The 19256-nt window shown below is 38.5% G+C and overlaps 1 protein-coding gene across 1 annotated transcript in view; it reads right to left on the bottom strand.

Annotated features, from left to right (window-relative positions):
- The window catches only part of LOC127194728 (broad substrate specificity ATP-binding cassette transporter ABCG2-like), a 46963-nt gene extending 29167 nt beyond the window's left edge, over positions 1 to 17796 (bottom strand). The window contains exons 1-3 of the mRNA XM_051152294.1: positions 17652 to 17796; positions 4644 to 4859; positions 1077 to 1136 (exon numbers count right to left, since the gene is read on the bottom strand). Coding sequence (XP_051008251.1) covers positions 1077 to 1136; positions 4644 to 4840 — 257 coding nt within the window. The 5' untranslated portion in view covers positions 4841 to 4859; positions 17652 to 17796. The remainder of the gene's footprint in view (positions 1 to 1076; positions 1137 to 4643; positions 4860 to 17651) is intronic.
- Between the last annotated feature and the right edge of the window lie 1460 nt (positions 17797 to 19256).

Below are 19256 nucleotides of genomic sequence, written 5' to 3'. Positions count from 1 at the left end.
ATTCCTTGTTTTTAATAGCTGAGTAGTATTTCATAGTGTATATGTACCACAGTTTCTTTATCCATTCTTCTACTGAGGGACACTTAGGCTGTTTCTATGTTCTGGCTATTATGAATAATGCTGCTATGAACATATTGGGACTCTCGATAAGAGAAGCATGGGAGAACAGCAAAGTAGAAGGATCCAGAGGGCCCTAGAAACCTACAAGTAGAACATTATGATAGGCAGATTTGGGCCCATGGGTCCCACTCAAACTAAGGCACCAGCCAAGGACAATACAGGCGGTAAACTTTAAACCCCTACCCAGATCTAGCCAATGGGCAGAACATTCTCCACAGTTGAGTGGAGAGTGGGGTATGACTTTCACATGAACTCTGGTGCCTCATATTTGACCATGTCCCCTGAAGGGGGAGACCTGGTGACACTCAGAGGAAGGAGCAGGTTACCAAGAAGAGACTTGATAACCTATGAGCATATACAGGGGAAGGAAATCCCCCTTAGGAACAGTCATAGGGGAGGGGAATAAGGGGAAAATGGGAGGGAGGGAAGATTGGGAGGATACAAGGGATGGGATAACCATTGAGATGTAACAAGAATAAATTAATAAAACTTTAAAAAAAATAAGTTTTAAATTCTCAACTTCCTTTTCATTAAGTGCTACAGCAAACCCCAAAATATAAAAGCAAGAAAACATTGACTTAAATAGTAAGATTCCCCCAAATGACCTTATTGGTTAATGGTCCTTGGAGATCACAACCCAGGCAACATGTTGTTTAATGAGTCCTCATGTCTTAACCTCATACCTTCACTACATGCCTTCATTTTAAATATTACATCATTCTTTTACCTACTCACTAGCACATATCTACCAGTATATGCCAATCACTTCCTCATATGCTAATATTAAAGCTGACCTAATACAGCTTTCTGGTCCTTGGGACAAAACCTTGAGAAAGTTCAACCCTATATTATCTACAGCACAGACCACATACACACTTCAAATAATCAGCCAACACCTGGTCATGTGAATGTGACACTTAATGAACAGAAAAGGCTTATTTTTATGTTATACTCACGAAGACTTGCCTCCGCCTGTGGGTCCCAGAATGGCATTGAGGCCAGGTTTCATGATCCCACTAGAAACAAAACCATACTACTTTAATGTTGAACTTTACATGAAATTTCTTAAATTTACCATCTGCACTAAACACATTGATAAAGGAGGATGAAACTGTGAACTAGCACAACCTCCTAAAGAAAAAGAATCCCTGATACTAGAAGTTGGTCCTTCTCCAGTCCTTTCTTTGTCTTGTAATTTCATCTTGAAACAACTTAATCCTTTGAAAATGGTATGGCCAATGTTCCAGTTTCCTTGATGTTAAGTTGGGGCTGCAACTCAGAGGTGGAGCCCATAACTAAAATGCATGACCCTGGGCTCAGTCCCAGCAGCAGCAACAGAAGGTCTTTTATATAAAAAATATTCAAACAAAAGAGTCTTAAAATAAGACATTTCTGAAATGAGTAAGGAAGAGTCTAAAAGGATTGTTTAGATCCTTTCCAACTACACCTGTTAAACAATATAAAGTCCACAACAGTTTCTGAGTAAAGGTAATGATTAACATATTTAAATTGTTTTCACTTACTCCCTAGTAAAGTTAAGCACAATCAATACTTGAAGGATAGCAGTGGGTTATGTTTCCATCACAAAGATCTAATCAGACAAAAAAAAAAAAAGTCAAAACTTTCTTAAATTGAAGTCACAGTGTTAGGGCAGGAGAGGCAATAGCATGTAACACTGATGTAAAACATTTCAGGTAGATATGATGCCTCAGTGGGTAAACCTCTGGCTATACAAGTCTGAAGACCTGAATTTGATCCCCAGAAGCCACGGTGAAACAAGAAGTGGCCTCCTATGTGTGCCCTGGTCTACCTGTCTCTGCCTATCTGTCTGCTTCTCTTTTTCTGTAACAACAACAACAACAACAACACACACACACACACACACACACACACACACACACACAAGTAAATAAATAAATAAATATGAAACAACGAAAGGGTTTACTAATTAGAGCAGGAAACACATAGTCTTGTAGGACATCATCTCTTTCCTTGTGAAATGTCTAATAATGACATATAGGCATATTCTGTAGACCAGCTTGGGGAAAAAAGAAGAGAAAACACTGATAGTTCTGCAGTAGTGATAATTGAGCAGTGAGGAACAGTTAGTTAAAGGAAACAACTGTTGGTGAACAAGTAGTTAAAGGACCCAATTGTTGAGGAGAGACTGAAGAACAGAGGAGAAAAGAAATACTGAGGCCCAGACATAAATTATGGTGCAAAATTGCAAGGTCTTCTAGCCCAGTAGAACTTTATTTTTCTTCGCTTCCTCTTAGGTCAACTCCAGTACTTTATTTAAGATAAAGTTCCATTATTTTTCATTACAGAGTACATCAGCTTTTACAATCAACAAAGCATTAAAATCAACAGAGCAAGAAAACAATCTAACAAAGAAATATAAACAGTCATTTATAAGGTACAATAAAACTTACAGAAAAAAATCAATCACTATCCTAGCAATGGTCAGCATGACTTGACTGTTATTTTTTAAGCAATACTCAGTAAAGTTTAATCATAAATTTCCTCAGACTTTAAGCCATTGTGTTTACATCATTGTCACTGCCACACAGAAAAAACCTTGACTTACTTCCCATCTCAAACCAACAGGTGTGCTTTTCATCTTTAGCCAAGCCTAGGCTAACTGCTAAGGGGTCCTCTATTGTAAAATACCTGTAAAGCATGACATTCCCAGTGCACTTTCTATTGCTCTCAAAGCAGATTCTAAAGAAACCTTTGATTTATTATAAGAAACAGTTTTGCTTTTCTACAGCTAACAATATCTAACCAGATACTGTTATGTCAAAGTCCTAACTTTCTTTTGGAGTAGTTTCTGCATAGCTGTTAACAGTCCTCAGAATAAAATTTTTCTCATTGTCTCAAGCCTTTGGCCAGCTACCTTCTTCCATCATTCTCTGTGGGAAAAAGTTCTCATGTGTAAATATCACTAGGCCTGAATTCATAGTCAAAATAAGAAATAGAGAGGAAGGTAGTTTTAGGATAAAAAAAAACAGATTTCAAAGTAGTTTTTAGGAAAAATTATTCTATATATAGATAAGGACTATAGATGATATTTAAGGATAGTGCTGATCAGGCGGAGATCTTTGGAATATTGTCAAGCAAAGCTTTAACAGCTATTCTTGAGGTTCAAAGATCATGTTTGAGATCTTTGAAACTTTGTCAAGCAAGGCCTCTATGACTTGTCCTAACGCATCTGACAGGCACACAACCCACGGCCATATGTTTCAACAAATTAAATAGATATTTAGATTGCCTAAGACAGAGCAATCACAGCAATGTTAACTCTGATGATATCCAAGAAAGTACAAATTTTATCCTAATAGTGACAAGTAGGAAGGCTAAGGAAAACAAACAAGAAAGGGAAGAGTTAAGGGTGGGCCCATTACAGTTGCATGGGGATGATGAAGAGCGGCCTGAGTTGGCTCATCCAGTACTCTGTTGTCATGTTCATCTCTGAGAACTGGGAAGTAGGTCGAGATGTATTCCACAGAGAACACAGTATCAAACCAGTGGAAAGCCCAAACTGCCAACTACTTCATGCATATGAGGACTAAAATGACCTTTCCTATTATTATACTTTGTCATGAGCAATAAACTCTCCCGTGCGTCTGTCACCCTGCACTTACGTGCAAGAAAAACTCACCATTTATTGCCTGCTGTACCTGATATATCACAATTATAAAATGGCCGGTGGGGGTTAAAGTGCAATGTAGCTTTTGCTTTGTTTGTTGACTGATGTGCCTCTCAGTGAAATGCCAAACAAATATAACAACAGGCCATTAAGGCTCAATCAAGCTGTGACACAGAAAAACCTCTTATTATTTCAATGTGTTACCCTTCCAACACACTGTCCAACATGCAGACACTGAAATGCCAGAGTAAACTTTCAGTGTGCATGTATTTACACCTCGTGATGTGTCTCTTATATCGATAGCTACCAAGAACCTGTTTCAAAAATGAATAGGACCTTTTATTATATAAGTATGTACTGCCACAATACACTTTCAGTATTTAAAAATAGGTACTTATATAAAGAATAAGAAAGCAAGAATGATTCAAGCATAAACTGAAAAATCAAAAGACTTCCTAATTATGTTACATTTCCACCTCCCTTATACCAGAATATAATAAAGTGCACACATAGAAAAACATGAAGTTGCAGTTACATTTTTACAATCAATACACCAAAAAATTTAAAGTCAGACCTCTATCTCTAATGAAATTTTTACCAGTCTTAACAAAACGGCATATTAAAATGGTCAATTTCTCAAAAAGATAAGATCATTTTTTAAAGTTTTGACAGTTCCTTTGTAAGTAAAATGTGTGCCAAACTAGAGACCAAGCAATTTATGTCCTAGTTTAGAGAAAAGAAATAAAAACATGTGTCTACATACATATGTACGAAGACATGAAGTCAAGTATTCACAGCAACTGTTAGTAATAAACATTCTGTAAAGCTCGCTGTAGATAAATGAAGCAATCTTTTAAAAAGTTCATACACATACTTGATATCTGAGAGAATTTCTTTCTCAACTGCTTTCCGGACTAAAAACCCACTTTTCACTTTCACTCGATAGGTGATGTTATGAAAACTTAGCACATCTCCTGTAAGCGTCTTTGAGTCATTGGAGTTCATTCCAAGAAGGCTGTTGGTGTTTCTCTGTGACATTGGTTCTAAAATGTGGTCATTACTGGAAGACATCTTTAGGATTTCTGCTTTTCTATAGAGGGAAAAACAACATTAAATTAATATGAATAGAAGAGTCTGTCAGCACAGGAAACACTGCTTTTACCACCTCAACCAAGTAACATGAAACAGCCGTAACGGAGTCCTCTGCTCCCACTAGCTGTCAAATGTCCGAGAAATGGTATCTTAATTAGTCAACAGAATATACAAAGCACTCAGAGCTAAGCAAATAGAAAAAAGATGGGAAACTTTTCATCTTGTCTAGCTTTAAAATCATATAATAAAACTTAAAATCAGACTACAGGATAAAGACCCTATCAGTTCATTAAGTCATTGCTTCATCTTAGAGTTGGTGCTGTTGTTATTTAGCACACGGAGGATTCTCTGATTCTCAGATTGTACACCTCTGATTCTCAGATTGTACACCTCTGGCTGTTCTCCCCTTCAAGAAGATAAACTCTCCAACTGTCGCCAATGACAAAACAGTAACAAGGAAATATATTTAAATTTTAGGATAACTTAAACTTTGGAAGTTATTAACTACATCAAATGAGTAATGAACTAATTCAGAACTTTAAAGTAAACACTGAGAATTAAATTTACAGATCAAGTTTAAAATGCTTTACAATGAACACTATTAAAAATCTGATTAGACCAAGATTGTAAGGCAAACTGAGCTTATGAAACAGGCTTAACATGGTATGGTCAGTAATTAGTTTTAATGTTTAAAGGGCATCCATCTGTGATGAGCTTTCTCTTGCTTATTTTTCATGAGTTATGTTTCCTGTGTGTGAGATTTATATGCACAGTAACAGGAGAAAAAGGGCTCAGGGGCAGGACTTACTTGATTGCTGTCCCCTCCTTTTGAGGATTTTGGTTCCTATGAAAATTATGCAGGAAACATATAGGATAAAATTTTGAAAATGACAAAAAAGTGTCACTATGGATGAAAGAGAGCCTCCAGGTTTAAAAAGAAATTTATTTTTTAAAAAAGGAGGGAGAAAGGATTATCATAATCTCTCATGCATGTAACTAGAAACCTGGGTATGGAAGGGTGGAATAGAGTAGAACCAATAGTTAAAGAAATTCTGGGCAGTATTCTCCCAAACAGATGAGAGGTTCAAGTCTCAGAATGAAGTTTCAAAAACAACCAGCAGGATAGATACAAAGGAACTCAAAGGTGTGTCTAGAAAAATGGAGAAAAAGCATTACTTTCTGAATGTTTTATGTCCCAAATTTAGCATTTCCTACTCTATTCATTTTGTTTGTTTGTTTTGTTGTTTTTTAATGCCATAATACAATAAACCATAGCAACTAGCCAAAGTTCTTTTTTCCTGAAGCAATCTAAAAAGTCATGGGTGGTGTAGCACCTTTCAACTTTACTATAAATCCTTTGTTAAAACTCTCCACGTCTTCAAACCAAAGATATGTATGTCAATGCAAACACACCAATCTCCTACTGACAACCCAAGTGTGACCAGCCACAATGGCCATTTTGTATCCTCTCATAACACAGTAAGAATCAAGACCATATCATTGGACTTAAATTAGTCATTGGCTCAAGATGAAAATGAGATTTTTAAAAGATTTTCACTAATAAAAGGCTACAACTGGAGCTAAAGAACCAAAGAAAGATCACCCATGCCAGCAGATGGTGATCTAGAACCGACAGACTAGTAAGGGCATTAGAAGTGTGTGGAGTTGGTTGTTGTCCCCATAGCTAGGCTGTGTCTGCATCCTCACTGCTGAGCAGCCACATAATTCCTAAGGAGTTCTACAGACTCTCTCAAGGGTTACAGCCCAATGCATTAGACAGGTATAACTCTGGAATATCGCTCATCAGAGATGAAGAAGACTTAGATGAAGGGAAGGAGAACAGGAACAAATTTTAGAGTTCTCATCAGAAAAATGCATTACCCTAAGTTGAAACAAAAAAGTACATTCAGGATTGAAAAACAAAGAACATATAAAACTTCCATACCATACCACAACAAGCAATCTCTAGTTAACTGAGATGACTCATAAAAGTGTCAAACACCCTCTTAGTCACAGTAATCTTTCCTGTGGTGGCAGCCTTCCTGTCATGTATGCTACTCAGTAGACTGGCATGGTTTTAAACACAAAGGAAAGCAAATCAAACCATATGCAGACTTTCCTGTGACAAAATTCAGCATCCAACCTTGATGTTTCCTGGTGTCTAAAGGTATTTTCTTATTTCTCTATCCTTAGGCCTTTTGTGAAGACTATAAGTCCTTAAAAAATTTCTACCCCCACCAGCCTTAGCCAGCTTACTCAAGTTATCTGTGCAATTTACAAATCTTGGTAAAGATGAAAGCCCTTCCAAAGGGATGGCCGCCCCTTCCTTTTCCCATCGGCCACTTTTCTGAGGTCAACAGGCTTCACCAGCTCTTGTCCTCTTGTTTTCTCATCAGTAAGACCCAGCTCTTCTTTGTTTATCTTTGTTGTTGCTGTTGTTGTTAATTTTGAGTCCCTTTCCTCTCTAAGCCCTTATGTTAATCTGCTTCAAAAATAAGAATTTTCTCTTTTACCATATGCTTAATCATGTATCACTTTCTAATCAGAGAGCAAAACCTGCTTTATATATGATGGAAAATACACACAGGTAGATCTAGCCTCAGCCAGATATCCTTGCCCACTTGCTAACTACTGTACATCAGGAGGATGCGAGGGTAGCCACCAGTAAGGGTTCACGGCTGGACCCTTACATTTTTTCTTACCTACAAACAATAGGCGAATATGAAGAACTAATCCAAACCTCAGAGCAACTGGTTAAGTTGTTTGTACTATATACTGACATTAATGCAACGATACTAGTACTAACAAGGAGTTAGAGGTCTCTTGAGTTACAAATGAAAAAGCAAATGAACCATGCGTCTTAACTTCAAAAATCACTCCTTACATTTGAAATGTCTTCTGTTGACCAGTGGTTTTTCTGTGTCCCACATCTGGTACATCTACCTCAAAGCATCCAGTACTGAAAAGTTGAAGACTACTTAGTGATTAGTTTGGAGTCAGCACACTGACAGGACTCCAGGCCTTTATATTATGGTAGCAGTGATCTGAGGACAAGGCAGATAGGGAGACACCCTCTTAATGGAAGGTATTTATATGTCCTGGCTTCTTTTAGGTCAACTTAACACAGGATGGAGTCATTTGGGGAGAGGGAATCTCAATTGAAAATGAAATTTCCCCACCAGAATGGCCAGTGGATAAGCCTGTGGGGCATTTTCTTTCTTGATTGATGATATGGGAGAGCCCAGCTCACTGTTGATGGTGCTGCCCCTGGGTGGGTAGGTGATTTTGAGATGTATAAGAAAGAAAACTGAGCAAGCCTGGAGATGCTACACTTCTCTGTGGATGCTGCTTCAGTTACAGCCTGCAGGTTCTTACCCTGGATTCCCTCAGGGCTGTATTTATAAGCTGTAAAGGAAAATTAATCTCCCCGGCAACTTGCTCTTGGTCATGGTGTTTTATCACAGCAATAGAAACCATGACTAAGATAATATACATATTCAATAAATATGCGGGAGGCTTATAATACTAGTTGTGGTCTTGTATGGTGAATGCTGGGGAAAGCTTAGGAGTTACATGCAGAAATAAGGCCCAGTTAGCTTATATTCTTGAAAAAAAAGGAGGGGAGTAATACGACTATTTCCAGAAAGGACTTCAAGTTCTTGGGCTCAGAGACATGAACTTTTGCTAAAACCAACTAAGCATAAAGCACACCCTCACAGATGACCAACTGCCTTGCTGTCTTTGAGTCCTTTTGCAAAAACATATTTCCCTTGAGCTTTTTGTTTTAAGATTTTAGAATATTTTTTATGTCACTATGTGTGAGTGTGTGTGTGTGTGTGTGAGTGTGTGTGTGTGTGTGTGTGTGTGTGTGTGTGCCCGCGCACACATGCCATTCGTGTGCAGGTGCCAAAAGAGACAAGTAGAAGGCATGGGATCCTCTAGTGCTGGAGTTAAAAGTGGTTGTAAGCTGCCCAAAATGGATGCCAGGAACCAAATTCAGGTCTTCCAGGACAGCAGCAAGTACACTTACCTGTTGAGCCAGCTCTCTGGTTCCTTAAGTTTTCTTTTAGTTTTTTAAAAAAATTTTTTTATTTTATTTTGTGTGTGTGACCATTGGCCTGCATGGTCTGTGCGGCACAGATGCCTCTAGAACTGACAGTAGAGGGTATTGGATCTCCTACAACTGGAATTATAAATGGTTATGAACTATCATATAGGCGCTGGGAAGTTCTCCTGAAAGTACAATCAGGGCTCTTAACCACTAAGCCACCTCTCTCCATATCCACACCTCTGCCTGAAGGTTTCTTTTTTTTTTCTTTTTTTTTTTTTTCATGATTTTTTTTTACATTTTTTAATTAATTTATTCATATTACATCTCGATTGTTAGCCTTTCCCCTGTTTCCTCCCATTCTTCCCTCCCTCCCACTTCCCCCCTTCTCCCCTCCCCTATGTCTGTGATTGAGGGAGACCTCCTCCCCCTATCTATGCTCTTAGAATATCGAGTCTCTTCTTGGTAACTTGCTATCCTTCCTCTGAGTGCCGCCAGGCCTCCCCATCCAGGAGACGTGGTCAGAAAAGAGGCACCAGAGTTCGTGTGAGAGTCAGATCTCACTCTCCACTCAACGGTGGAGAATATCATGTTCGTCGGCTAGGTCTTGGTAGGGGTTCGAAGCTTACTGCCTATATTCTCCTTGGCTGGTGCCTTAGTTTGAGGAGGACCCCAGGACCCAGATATGCCTGTCATAATGTTCTTCTTGTAGGTTTCCAGGACCCTGTGGGTTCTACTATTTCCCCAATCTTCCATGCTACTCTTGCCTAAAGTCTCAATAGGATGTCCTCTCCTCTGACCCACTTTCTTGGTAAGTAAAGTTTCTCATGGTACATATCCCTTGGACTAGTGTTTTGATATAAGTGAGTATATACCGTTTGTCTCTTTTTGCTTCTGGGTGAACTCACTCATTATGATAATTTCTAGATTAATCCATTTGTCCACAAATTTCTGGAATTCCTTGTTTTTAATAGCTGAGTAGTATTCCATAGTGTAAATGTACCACAGTTTCTTAGTCCATTCTTCTACTGAGGGACACTTAGGCTGTTTCCATGTTCTGGCTATTATGTATAAAGCAACTATGAACATGGTTGAGCATATGTCCCTGTTGTGTGGTAGGCATTTTCTGGGTATATTCCAAGGAGTGGGATAGCTGGGTCTTGAGGAAGCCCTATTCCCATTTTTCTGAGAAAGTGCCAGATAGCTTTCCAAAGTGGTTGTACTAGTTTGCATTCCCACCAGCAATGAAGGAGCGTTCCTCCCTCTTCACATCCTCGCCAACATGTGGTGTCATTTGAGTTTTCTTAAATGCTGTTTTAGGAAAGGTAAAATCCTTTCCCCTCACTTCTCCCTGTTGATAAAATCCAGGAACTAGACCCTACGATAGGCTGAGGATGTGATTCAGTGGTAGAGCTTCAGCATAAACATTCTGAGACTTAAAAAGCAAAATGGGCCAGGAAGATGCTCTGGTGGGCAAGTACATTTGCAGCAAGCTTGGAAATCTGAGTTCAATATATTCATCCCACAGGGTAGAAAGAAAGAACCAACTCCTACAAGGTGTCCTCTGAACTCTAGCTCCACCTCCACAGGTGATATTCATTCTCTCTCTCTCTCTCTCTCTCTCTCTCTCTCTCTCTCTCTCTCTCTCTCTCTCTCTCTCACACACACACACACACACACACACACACACACACACACAATTCGAGAACTGTGGATATGGCTCAGTGAGTAAAGTACTTGATGATAAATCATGAGGAGCTGAGTTCAGTCCCTGCCAACTATGTCAAGATGTCAGGGATGCGTATAACTTGATGTTGGGGAAGTGAAGACAGGAGGATGCCTAGGGCTTTCTAGCCAGACAGTCTAGCCAAACCAGCAAACTCCAAGTTCTGTGAAAGACTCGGTCTCAAAATCTAATAACAATTAAGCAAGATCCAACATCGACCTTCGGGCTACACACATATACCTGCATGGGTGTAAGCACACATATGAACATGGGTCTGCATAAAAAAACAGACTAAAGACCCAGTTAACAAGAGAAAAGGGTTTATTATTTGTGCATATCTCCTACTATGGGTTCAGTCCCACATATAGCCCAGGAACTAAATGAGAGGGTGGCGTCACACAAAATGTGACAACAGTAAAAGTTACTGAATAAATGACTGAGAATAAATTCAGATTTAAAATAAACACATAATAAACCTTTGGTTTGCTTTCTGGCAGAGCTCACCCATGTCTCATCATATAATATGTGTCCTAAGCATTACATATGCCATCACACAACAGCAATAAATGTTGCCTGAAATACTTTGGATTAGTTTTGTGACTACTGTATGTTATGACCTGCAAAAGAAGTTCGCCATTTATAAATATAAATATTTGACTTACAGCTTTAACAACTTAGATCAGGTTACAGATCTAGAACTTTCTCTCTAAAGTCTTTACCTTCAGCTATCTCTTATTACAAATCTGTAAATGCAAGAGCCTGCTCATATTTGCATTTTCTTTAGATTATATTGCAAACCTACAATTTCTAGAAGTCAGGCTCAGCAGTTAAACGCATTTGTCACCAAGCCACATGCATTGAGTTCATTCCCTGGACAGGGACAGACACACACACACACACACACAGACACACACACAGAGTAAATAATAAATGTACTAAGGTTTCAATAAAAACACAAATTCTAAAAGTTGTATTTGTGAGCTAGACATGGTGGCCCACAGAAGTTCAGGGCCAACATCAACTATACAGAGTCTAAAGTTACCAAAAGCTACATGGAACTTTACTTCATAAAAACAAACAAACAAACAAACAAACAAAAAACCATGCTGTGGCACACCTATGATCCCAGCACTTTGGAGGTAGAAGAAGAGGGAATGGCACTTCAAGATGATTCCTATTGTTTTTCCAGCTCATGAGACACTGTCTCAAAAAGACAAAAATGTATTAAGGTATGAGTCACAATTCATTAAAACTGAATTTCCCAGCAGATTATAGCTACTTAAAAGAAGGGATCAAACATTGTCTATTACTTTTTGGTCCTTCAGATCTCCTCATATGCTTTTCTCAATTATTCCTATAAATAAGACTCATTATGTGTCACCAGTATTAAAATCACTAGCCACCATGATAAAGATGAGATTTCAAAGCTCTATTAGAAATAATTAAACAGTTATTACTAAACTGCATTAAAATATAGAAAGATAATAAACACCAATGGAGAAACTTAGCTTCAAATTTTTAAAAGATAAGGACATAAACAATACCATCTATGAACTCCAACCCTAACTCTATGTGGCATGTAGGAAGATGAGCAGAACTCTAGATCCTGAGATCCAACAAAAAACAAGAGTACCCGACAAATAAGAAGTTGAATTTCTAAATTAGATTTTTACTGGAAACTACACACCAATGCATCTACACCCAACCCTTCCTCCATAGTCTACTATGTGTCTAATAATACTACTACATATATGTCAGTGATCCTGTTCACTTCCAGTTTATAATTCAATAAATGTCATCAAAATCAGATGTCAATAAGTGTAAACAGAAAATCAGAGGCCAACAGAAGTACAGTTTTTCAAAATTATAATGAGATCAAAAGTAAGAAATATATTCTACCTCATATGTGTGTTCCACAAAGATCATATTAATACCCATAATTATAGCAGGAGAAACCTCTATTCCATGAACACATCATCTCAAATCCAAAACTGCATTGTTGGGGTTCCCAGACTCACATCTGGCAGGAAAAGGATCAGGGTGAGGTTAAGAATAAAGCTTGGGTCAGCACGACTATAGCAGGTGATAGGTTAAAACTTTAAATGTCTGACCAAGGGGCTATTTTCTTATGCACTTAAACACAGTCAAACCTTAGGAGAAAGTTTCACGTGGCAGTTAGAACAAAGCCTTAGGCAGGGCTACATGAAATCTCCCTTGATAAGTGTGTCTCTTTAGCAAAGCACCTGTGACCTTTACCTTAAGAGTGAGGTCTGTTGACTGAACAAGGATTTGTAATAAACATAAAGATGGTTCTACTGACAGAAAGGATTGTTTAGGATACTAGGGGATTCCGTTGAAGGCTGGCTCCATAGAATAGTAAAAGGCACCAGGCTGTCAGACAGCACCCACTGGAGTCTTCCAGGTAAACAGGTGCCATCTCCTTCCTCTGAAGAAGAAAGCCTGAATGTTTAACGATTCTGGTTTCTTGTGCTTTCTGTAATCTGTGCTCTCTGCAATGCCTCACGGTGCTGCTGTGCCACTGCTAACAGTAATAGCACCAACATTTATTTGAAATGTAACTGAACACTTCACCACTATAAATTCAATCAAAGGTTAAAAAAAACATAGAGTGAAAATGTCTCAGATTTTGAGCATATTACATTGTGTTCCAAATTTAACAAAAAAGCAAAGGAAATAACAAATTGCTAAGGACTTTTGTTTATTTTGAGAAGGAAGAAGCAAGTTTAAAGTCTTGCCCAAAGGTAACACTAAAGAGGAAAGCCTTCACAATTGATGCAAGGACACTGAACATTTCAGAGTCTACACAACTTCCTCTCATATATATGCAGTTTTTAGTCAATATACAGCTTAATGAAGCTAATAAGCTACTAAAATAGTCCTGGCTCCTTACCAGAGCCTAATAAACAGAAGCTAATATGTGGAGTATTTATTTTATAATACTTACTGGGTCAATATTTGATTAAAAAGCAACTGACCATTCACTTAAACTCCTAAATCTTGCCAACTTTCTCTCTTTCTCCTAAAAAGAGAGAATCCAAATTATATCAGATGTCACTAAGTGTAAACAGAAAGTCAGAGGCCATTAGAAGCACAGTTTTTCAAAATTATAATGAGATCAAAAGTAGGAAATATATTCTACTTCATGTGTGTGTTCCACAAAAATCATATTAATACCCATAATTATAGTCAGGTCTTACCTAATATAAGAAGCTGAGTGTAGTAGTAGTCTGGGTAGAAATCACATGCACTAAGAGAGTGTCCACTAGCATGCACAGGTGCACAGGTCCCTAGATCTCTGCACAGCATAAAACAGACTCAGAGCATAGTTAGTACCAAAAATGAGCTCAGTTTTCCTATCATTCTAAATAAATATAACTAAAGTGCAAAGTTTGCGACTTTCCAATGAGCCTATAAATGTTTACGATATTACAGAAGGAAATACTTCAAAAAATGATGGTAATGGTAAATATGTAAGAGTAGAACACTATCAAACCGTGTGACAAAAGCTGGGACAATTTGAGCAGCAAAGCAAATAGGGGTAATATTGGATTATGACCCAAAAAAACCCAAAATAAATTCCATGAATCAGTACTGACACAAATAGTTAAATAAGTGAAGGAAATGTATAGCTAACTGTCCCTTAGAGAAATAAAATTAGAAATACAAGAGTGAAACTCCTTTAACATATGTCACTAAAACAATTATAAAGTGCAACATGTTCCCCAAGGGGGTGATGAAAAAATCATTTAACAACAGTTTAAGGAGAAACAGGATGTACAAGTTCAAGTAAATTTCCTAAGACACATCTGATTCACAAAGGCAAAAGTGAAGTCCTTCCTCAAGGTGGTGCTCTTCAGTGAGAAGACAGATGAGCCTCTCAGACTCTGGGCTACTGACAGGATGCACTTAGACAGGTATGTTACTTTCATGATATTGTTCCCCTAAAACACAATATCACCCCAGTCATGAGAAAGTATGAAATACACAGGAGATGCACTGTACATATAAATGGGTTGATATCTTCTTTAGCGTCAAGATCACAAGCAAAATAAGTCTTGCTTTATATACTGGAAACTCTCTCTCTCTCTCTCTCTCTCTCTCTCTCTCTCTCTCTCTCTCTCTCTCTCTCTCTCTGTATATATATATATATATATATATATATATATATATATATATATATGTATACAAATACACTAAATATATGGGAGTCAACTATAATGTGGCAAATTCATATGAATCCCAGATAAAACCACAATGGAAAGACAAAAGCTAGTGAAATTGAGCAATCAGTACAACATACTGCACTGAGATGATTCGCTCCTTCAGCTGTGTTAGTTGTGCAAGGCACAACTCTGGACTAGATTGCTGTACTGTTTATCTGCAACTTGTTAGTAAGTCAACAGATGCTTCAAAATTAAGACAAATAAGAAAATTAACAACCTTTTTAATGTTTATATTGAAGTATAATCTTTGGTCTCGAAGATATTTTTCAACCCAAACCTGTAGAACTCAGTCAAGGCTATATTTTTGCAATGTACTATTTTATTTAAAAACATGAAAATGTCTTGAGACTCATAATTTATAATTAGTTGAAGCTGAGATGAAGTTAGTCATGAGCCCCTCCTATAACCCAAGCTTCAGGGAACACCTCTGACCTATGAAGAGAAGACAAACCTGGCAGTCTGTGGCATCTTTTCACATTTGTAGTGAAAGAATGAAGGAAATAGTGGCAATTGTTTTTCGTTGAAAACACAAGGCACTTGAACAATCTCTTAGAGTAAAGCAGTTGTTAGTGGTAACTATTTATTACCCATGGGGATAATGACTCTGCTTCCACAGGGGGAACCAGATGAAGACTGAGCACATTCTCCTGGTGGAAGGAGAGGTGTACCTGTACCTTGCATTCAAGATGTGATGTATATTTAGATAAATTAAGTAACAAAAAAAAAATCTGTACTGGAATGGACCCACTGCCTCAGGTGATTGAGTGGGCTGGTGTGAACTAAGACTGAACTGCTAGATTTAGTCATGAGAAGCTATACTTCTAGATTGTAGCTCATTGCTTCTGAAATATACATTTAACTTGAAGTATTATCATAGGAGGTATATTGGATATCTAGAATACACAGTGTTTCTCTTCTACTACACTCACAAAATGAACATTCCTGCAGCTAGATTGGAGACAGACAAATATACTGAGTAACTTTCCAGTGAACACCAGCTTCAGTATCCAATAATTCAAGTGTATTTCACCTCTGTCTACTTGGTCATCAGCTAAGGACTCAGTCCCATTAGACAGCCTCTATTTCAGACATCAATCCAAGTAGTAGGCTCTCACCTGTATTTCTAAATGACTGGTAATAACTCATGTTCCCACAGCCTCCCTTGGGTTGAAAAAAAAAAAAACAGGTTCACAGAATGCAGGGACACTGTACTTAGTTTACCAGTGTTCAACATGGGACATTACTAGCTGAGCATGGCAGTGTGTAAATATAATCCCAGCAGTTGGGAGGCAGAGCAATGAGGATGACTGCAAGTTCAAGGTCAGCCTGGCCTACATAGCAAATTCTAGGCCAACAACAGCTACATGGTGAGACCCCTTCTCCAGAGCATAAACTCAAACAAAAGAGAGTTGTTATAAAGGACATGGGGGAATATCAAGAAAAATACCTACCCACAGAGACTTCAGTTAGGGTCCTCATAAAAAAGCTTCTAGCTTTTATCCCACAGAGTTGAGAGATGGCCTCTTCCTTGGGTGTCAATGCATTTAAACAACCAAGTAAATCTTTCTGTTCAGATATTGCAGCTTAGGTTTTATAAAGCTGAACCACCAGGCCCCTCCTCCCTTTCCAGAGGTCCACAAGTGGAGCTAAAAGTCTTAACTCTGTCATCACTAGAACTTTCTGAGACCACGCCTACCCTAGGGCTACCTAGGAGCCCCACCCTAGGCCACCTCACTCATACAAACTGGGGCGTGAAAAACTTGGCCCTCTGGTTAGGGTAGGGGTGTAATTCAGTGATGAATTTCTGGAGCCTGACCTCATTAAGAACAACAAAAGACAAAGCCTCAGAAGATACTAAGGATTTGGGGAGACCCCTGACTGGAAGCTGCAAAGATCAACTACATTTTGTATTGTGCCACAGTGACATCATCCGTGTTATGGAACATGAGCAAAGGTCAGAGAGATTATTAATCGAAGTCAGATCACAGGGTGGACAAACTAAGAGAAGGGTCTCTTAGCTTCTCTTCCACTATAGCTACACGTTAAAATAATGAGGAAGTCTCATTTTCTCCATTTCTACTCTTCCTGCAATTGTATTCTTTCTGTGTTTATTACTAATAAATGTTAGAAACACATTTGTAGTTTTCCTAAGGCGAGAGGCTACAACTACAAATAAATTTTAAAATAAAAAGGCAGCATAAATTAATGTCTATGAATGTATCAATTTAATGTCCCTGGAGGTATGTTGTCTAAAACAGGACCCACTAGCTATGTGTGACTTAAAGTGTGAATAGTATGAACTATGATGTGTTGTATGTGATATGACTACAGTAGATTTTAATTATTACAAAAAAGCTATTTCAATAGTTTCATATTGATGGCAATTTTAAATTACATTTAATATAGTATATATAGTGTATATATACACACACTGTTATTTACAAACAAATACAATATTTTAAATTCATGTTTAAGCCTCACAACTGTAATCTTAGCTCGGCAAGAGAAGATATGAGCTACTGAAGTGCTAGAATTGGGTCCCTAGTACTTTAAACCTTTCCATGGTCATGACTCCATTTGTTTAACACTTACACAGTATAAAAGCTTGGACAACTAAATGATGTAGCATTTCTAGACAAAAGTCAGCCCAGCCTGTTACTTCCCTTAACATTCAACGGACACACAAGGGAACCATTCAAGGCCCCTTAAATAAAATATGGCTCATGCTAACACACTCCCCAGTTCCCTGATCTGAAGAAGAAACTGCCTTACAGATGTGGAGTGGTTGATTTAATGACAGGAAAGGAAGGGCACAGTCTGTAGACACAAGTTCACTCTGCATTTCCCCATCAACTCATGTTCTCTTCTCCTTCCTGCAGGCCTTTATAGTGCGTGCTGTAAAAACTATCAGGATATACAGAAAAGACACATTCAGGGACCAAGAAGCTAGCTCAATCAGTACAGTACTCACAAACAATTAGGCCTGAGTTGTTATCCTGGTGAGACAGCAGGAGACAGACAGGTGAATCCCTGGGGCTAGCTTGGTGAGCTCCAGATGTGAGGCCCTCTCAAAAAGCAAGGTGACATGGTGGATAGCCATTGGAAGGACACCTGAGGCTGTCCTCTGTCCTCCTACAACATACTTAGGTTAGGCAGAGAGGAGGGGAGAGAGAAAGAGGATGAGGGGAAAGAGTAGATAAAATGAGAGACAGACACACATGGTGAACAGTGATAAAAGTTCAATAGTCCTTTTCTCCTGGGAGCTCTAGATTCCCTTCCCTATGACTAGGTGGTTAAAACCCTACCTGGGTGCCTGAGAGCGAGCATGACAGTGGCTGTAAAATACGCTTGCTAAAGTCCACGCCTTATAATTGTTCTAAGGATATGAAGATTTTAAGTCAAACTAATGGGTTCATGTAAAGTGAACTGCTTTCCTCCCTCTCCTCCTTTTCCTCATCCTTTTCTTCTTCTTCTTCTTCTTCTTCTTCTTCTTCTTCTTCTTCTTCTTCTTCTTCTTCTTCTTCTCCTCCTCCTCCTCCTCCTCCTCCTCCTCCTCCTCCTCTTCCTCCTGTCTGTTGCCCCCTACATTCTAGCCCATCTTTTCTCCTGTATAAGCACAGTGGCCCAGGGACCAGGACAGCTGTCCTGAGTATGGACCATTGGTGTCATTGAGCCCTGAGGGACTCTTCCTCTTTCTAAGACATTCTCCTGGAATGCCTTCTGAGGGAAGCCACAAAACGTAGCACTTTCTACAAAGTTACTCTTTATCCTATGGAAGAATTTGAAGAATTTAGGGCCAATTAGTTAACAGATGCTATCTGAGTTTAACTTCTAGCCTTTCCCCAGGCTCAATAGTTGCCAATCAAAAGGATCAAGCCAGGTTCCATGGAACTTGAATTTCATCGAGACTGTATTGGCCATTCCTGGGGAAATGGACACCCTCATTGAAATTAATCATCACTGGAGCTGGAGAAATAAATTGGTCTATCCATATTAACTGGTGTACTGCCACCTTTGAATATGATTGCCTAAATACTTCATTTGTCTTTATAAGCAAATTAGTTATGAGCTCAAAATCTCTCATCCACTTCCCAGCAGATGGGTAATGACTACAAAGCAAAAAACAACCATAAAACTAAGACTCCACCACTTTACACAGAAACTTTTTTTAGTATTATTTTAGTAACTACTGTAATAAGCTGGTTAATTCTTTGAGTTAATTATTAAAACTCAGTAGCAATAGCTTGGTGCGATAGTGCCCTGAAATAGTCCCTGTGCTAGTGTGGCTGAGGCAGGAGAATTATATCAGCTCAGGTTCCTAGCTAGAAATCATAGAAAGACCACCCTCGAGAAAAACAAAACAACAACAACAAACAA

This window comes from Acomys russatus, chromosome 10 (genome assembly GCF_903995435.1).
Source record: "Acomys russatus chromosome 10, mAcoRus1.1, whole genome shotgun sequence".
Lineage (NCBI taxonomy): Eukaryota > Metazoa > Chordata > Mammalia > Rodentia > Muridae > Acomys > Acomys russatus.
This window is presented reverse-complemented; position numbering and strand designations above follow the sequence as displayed.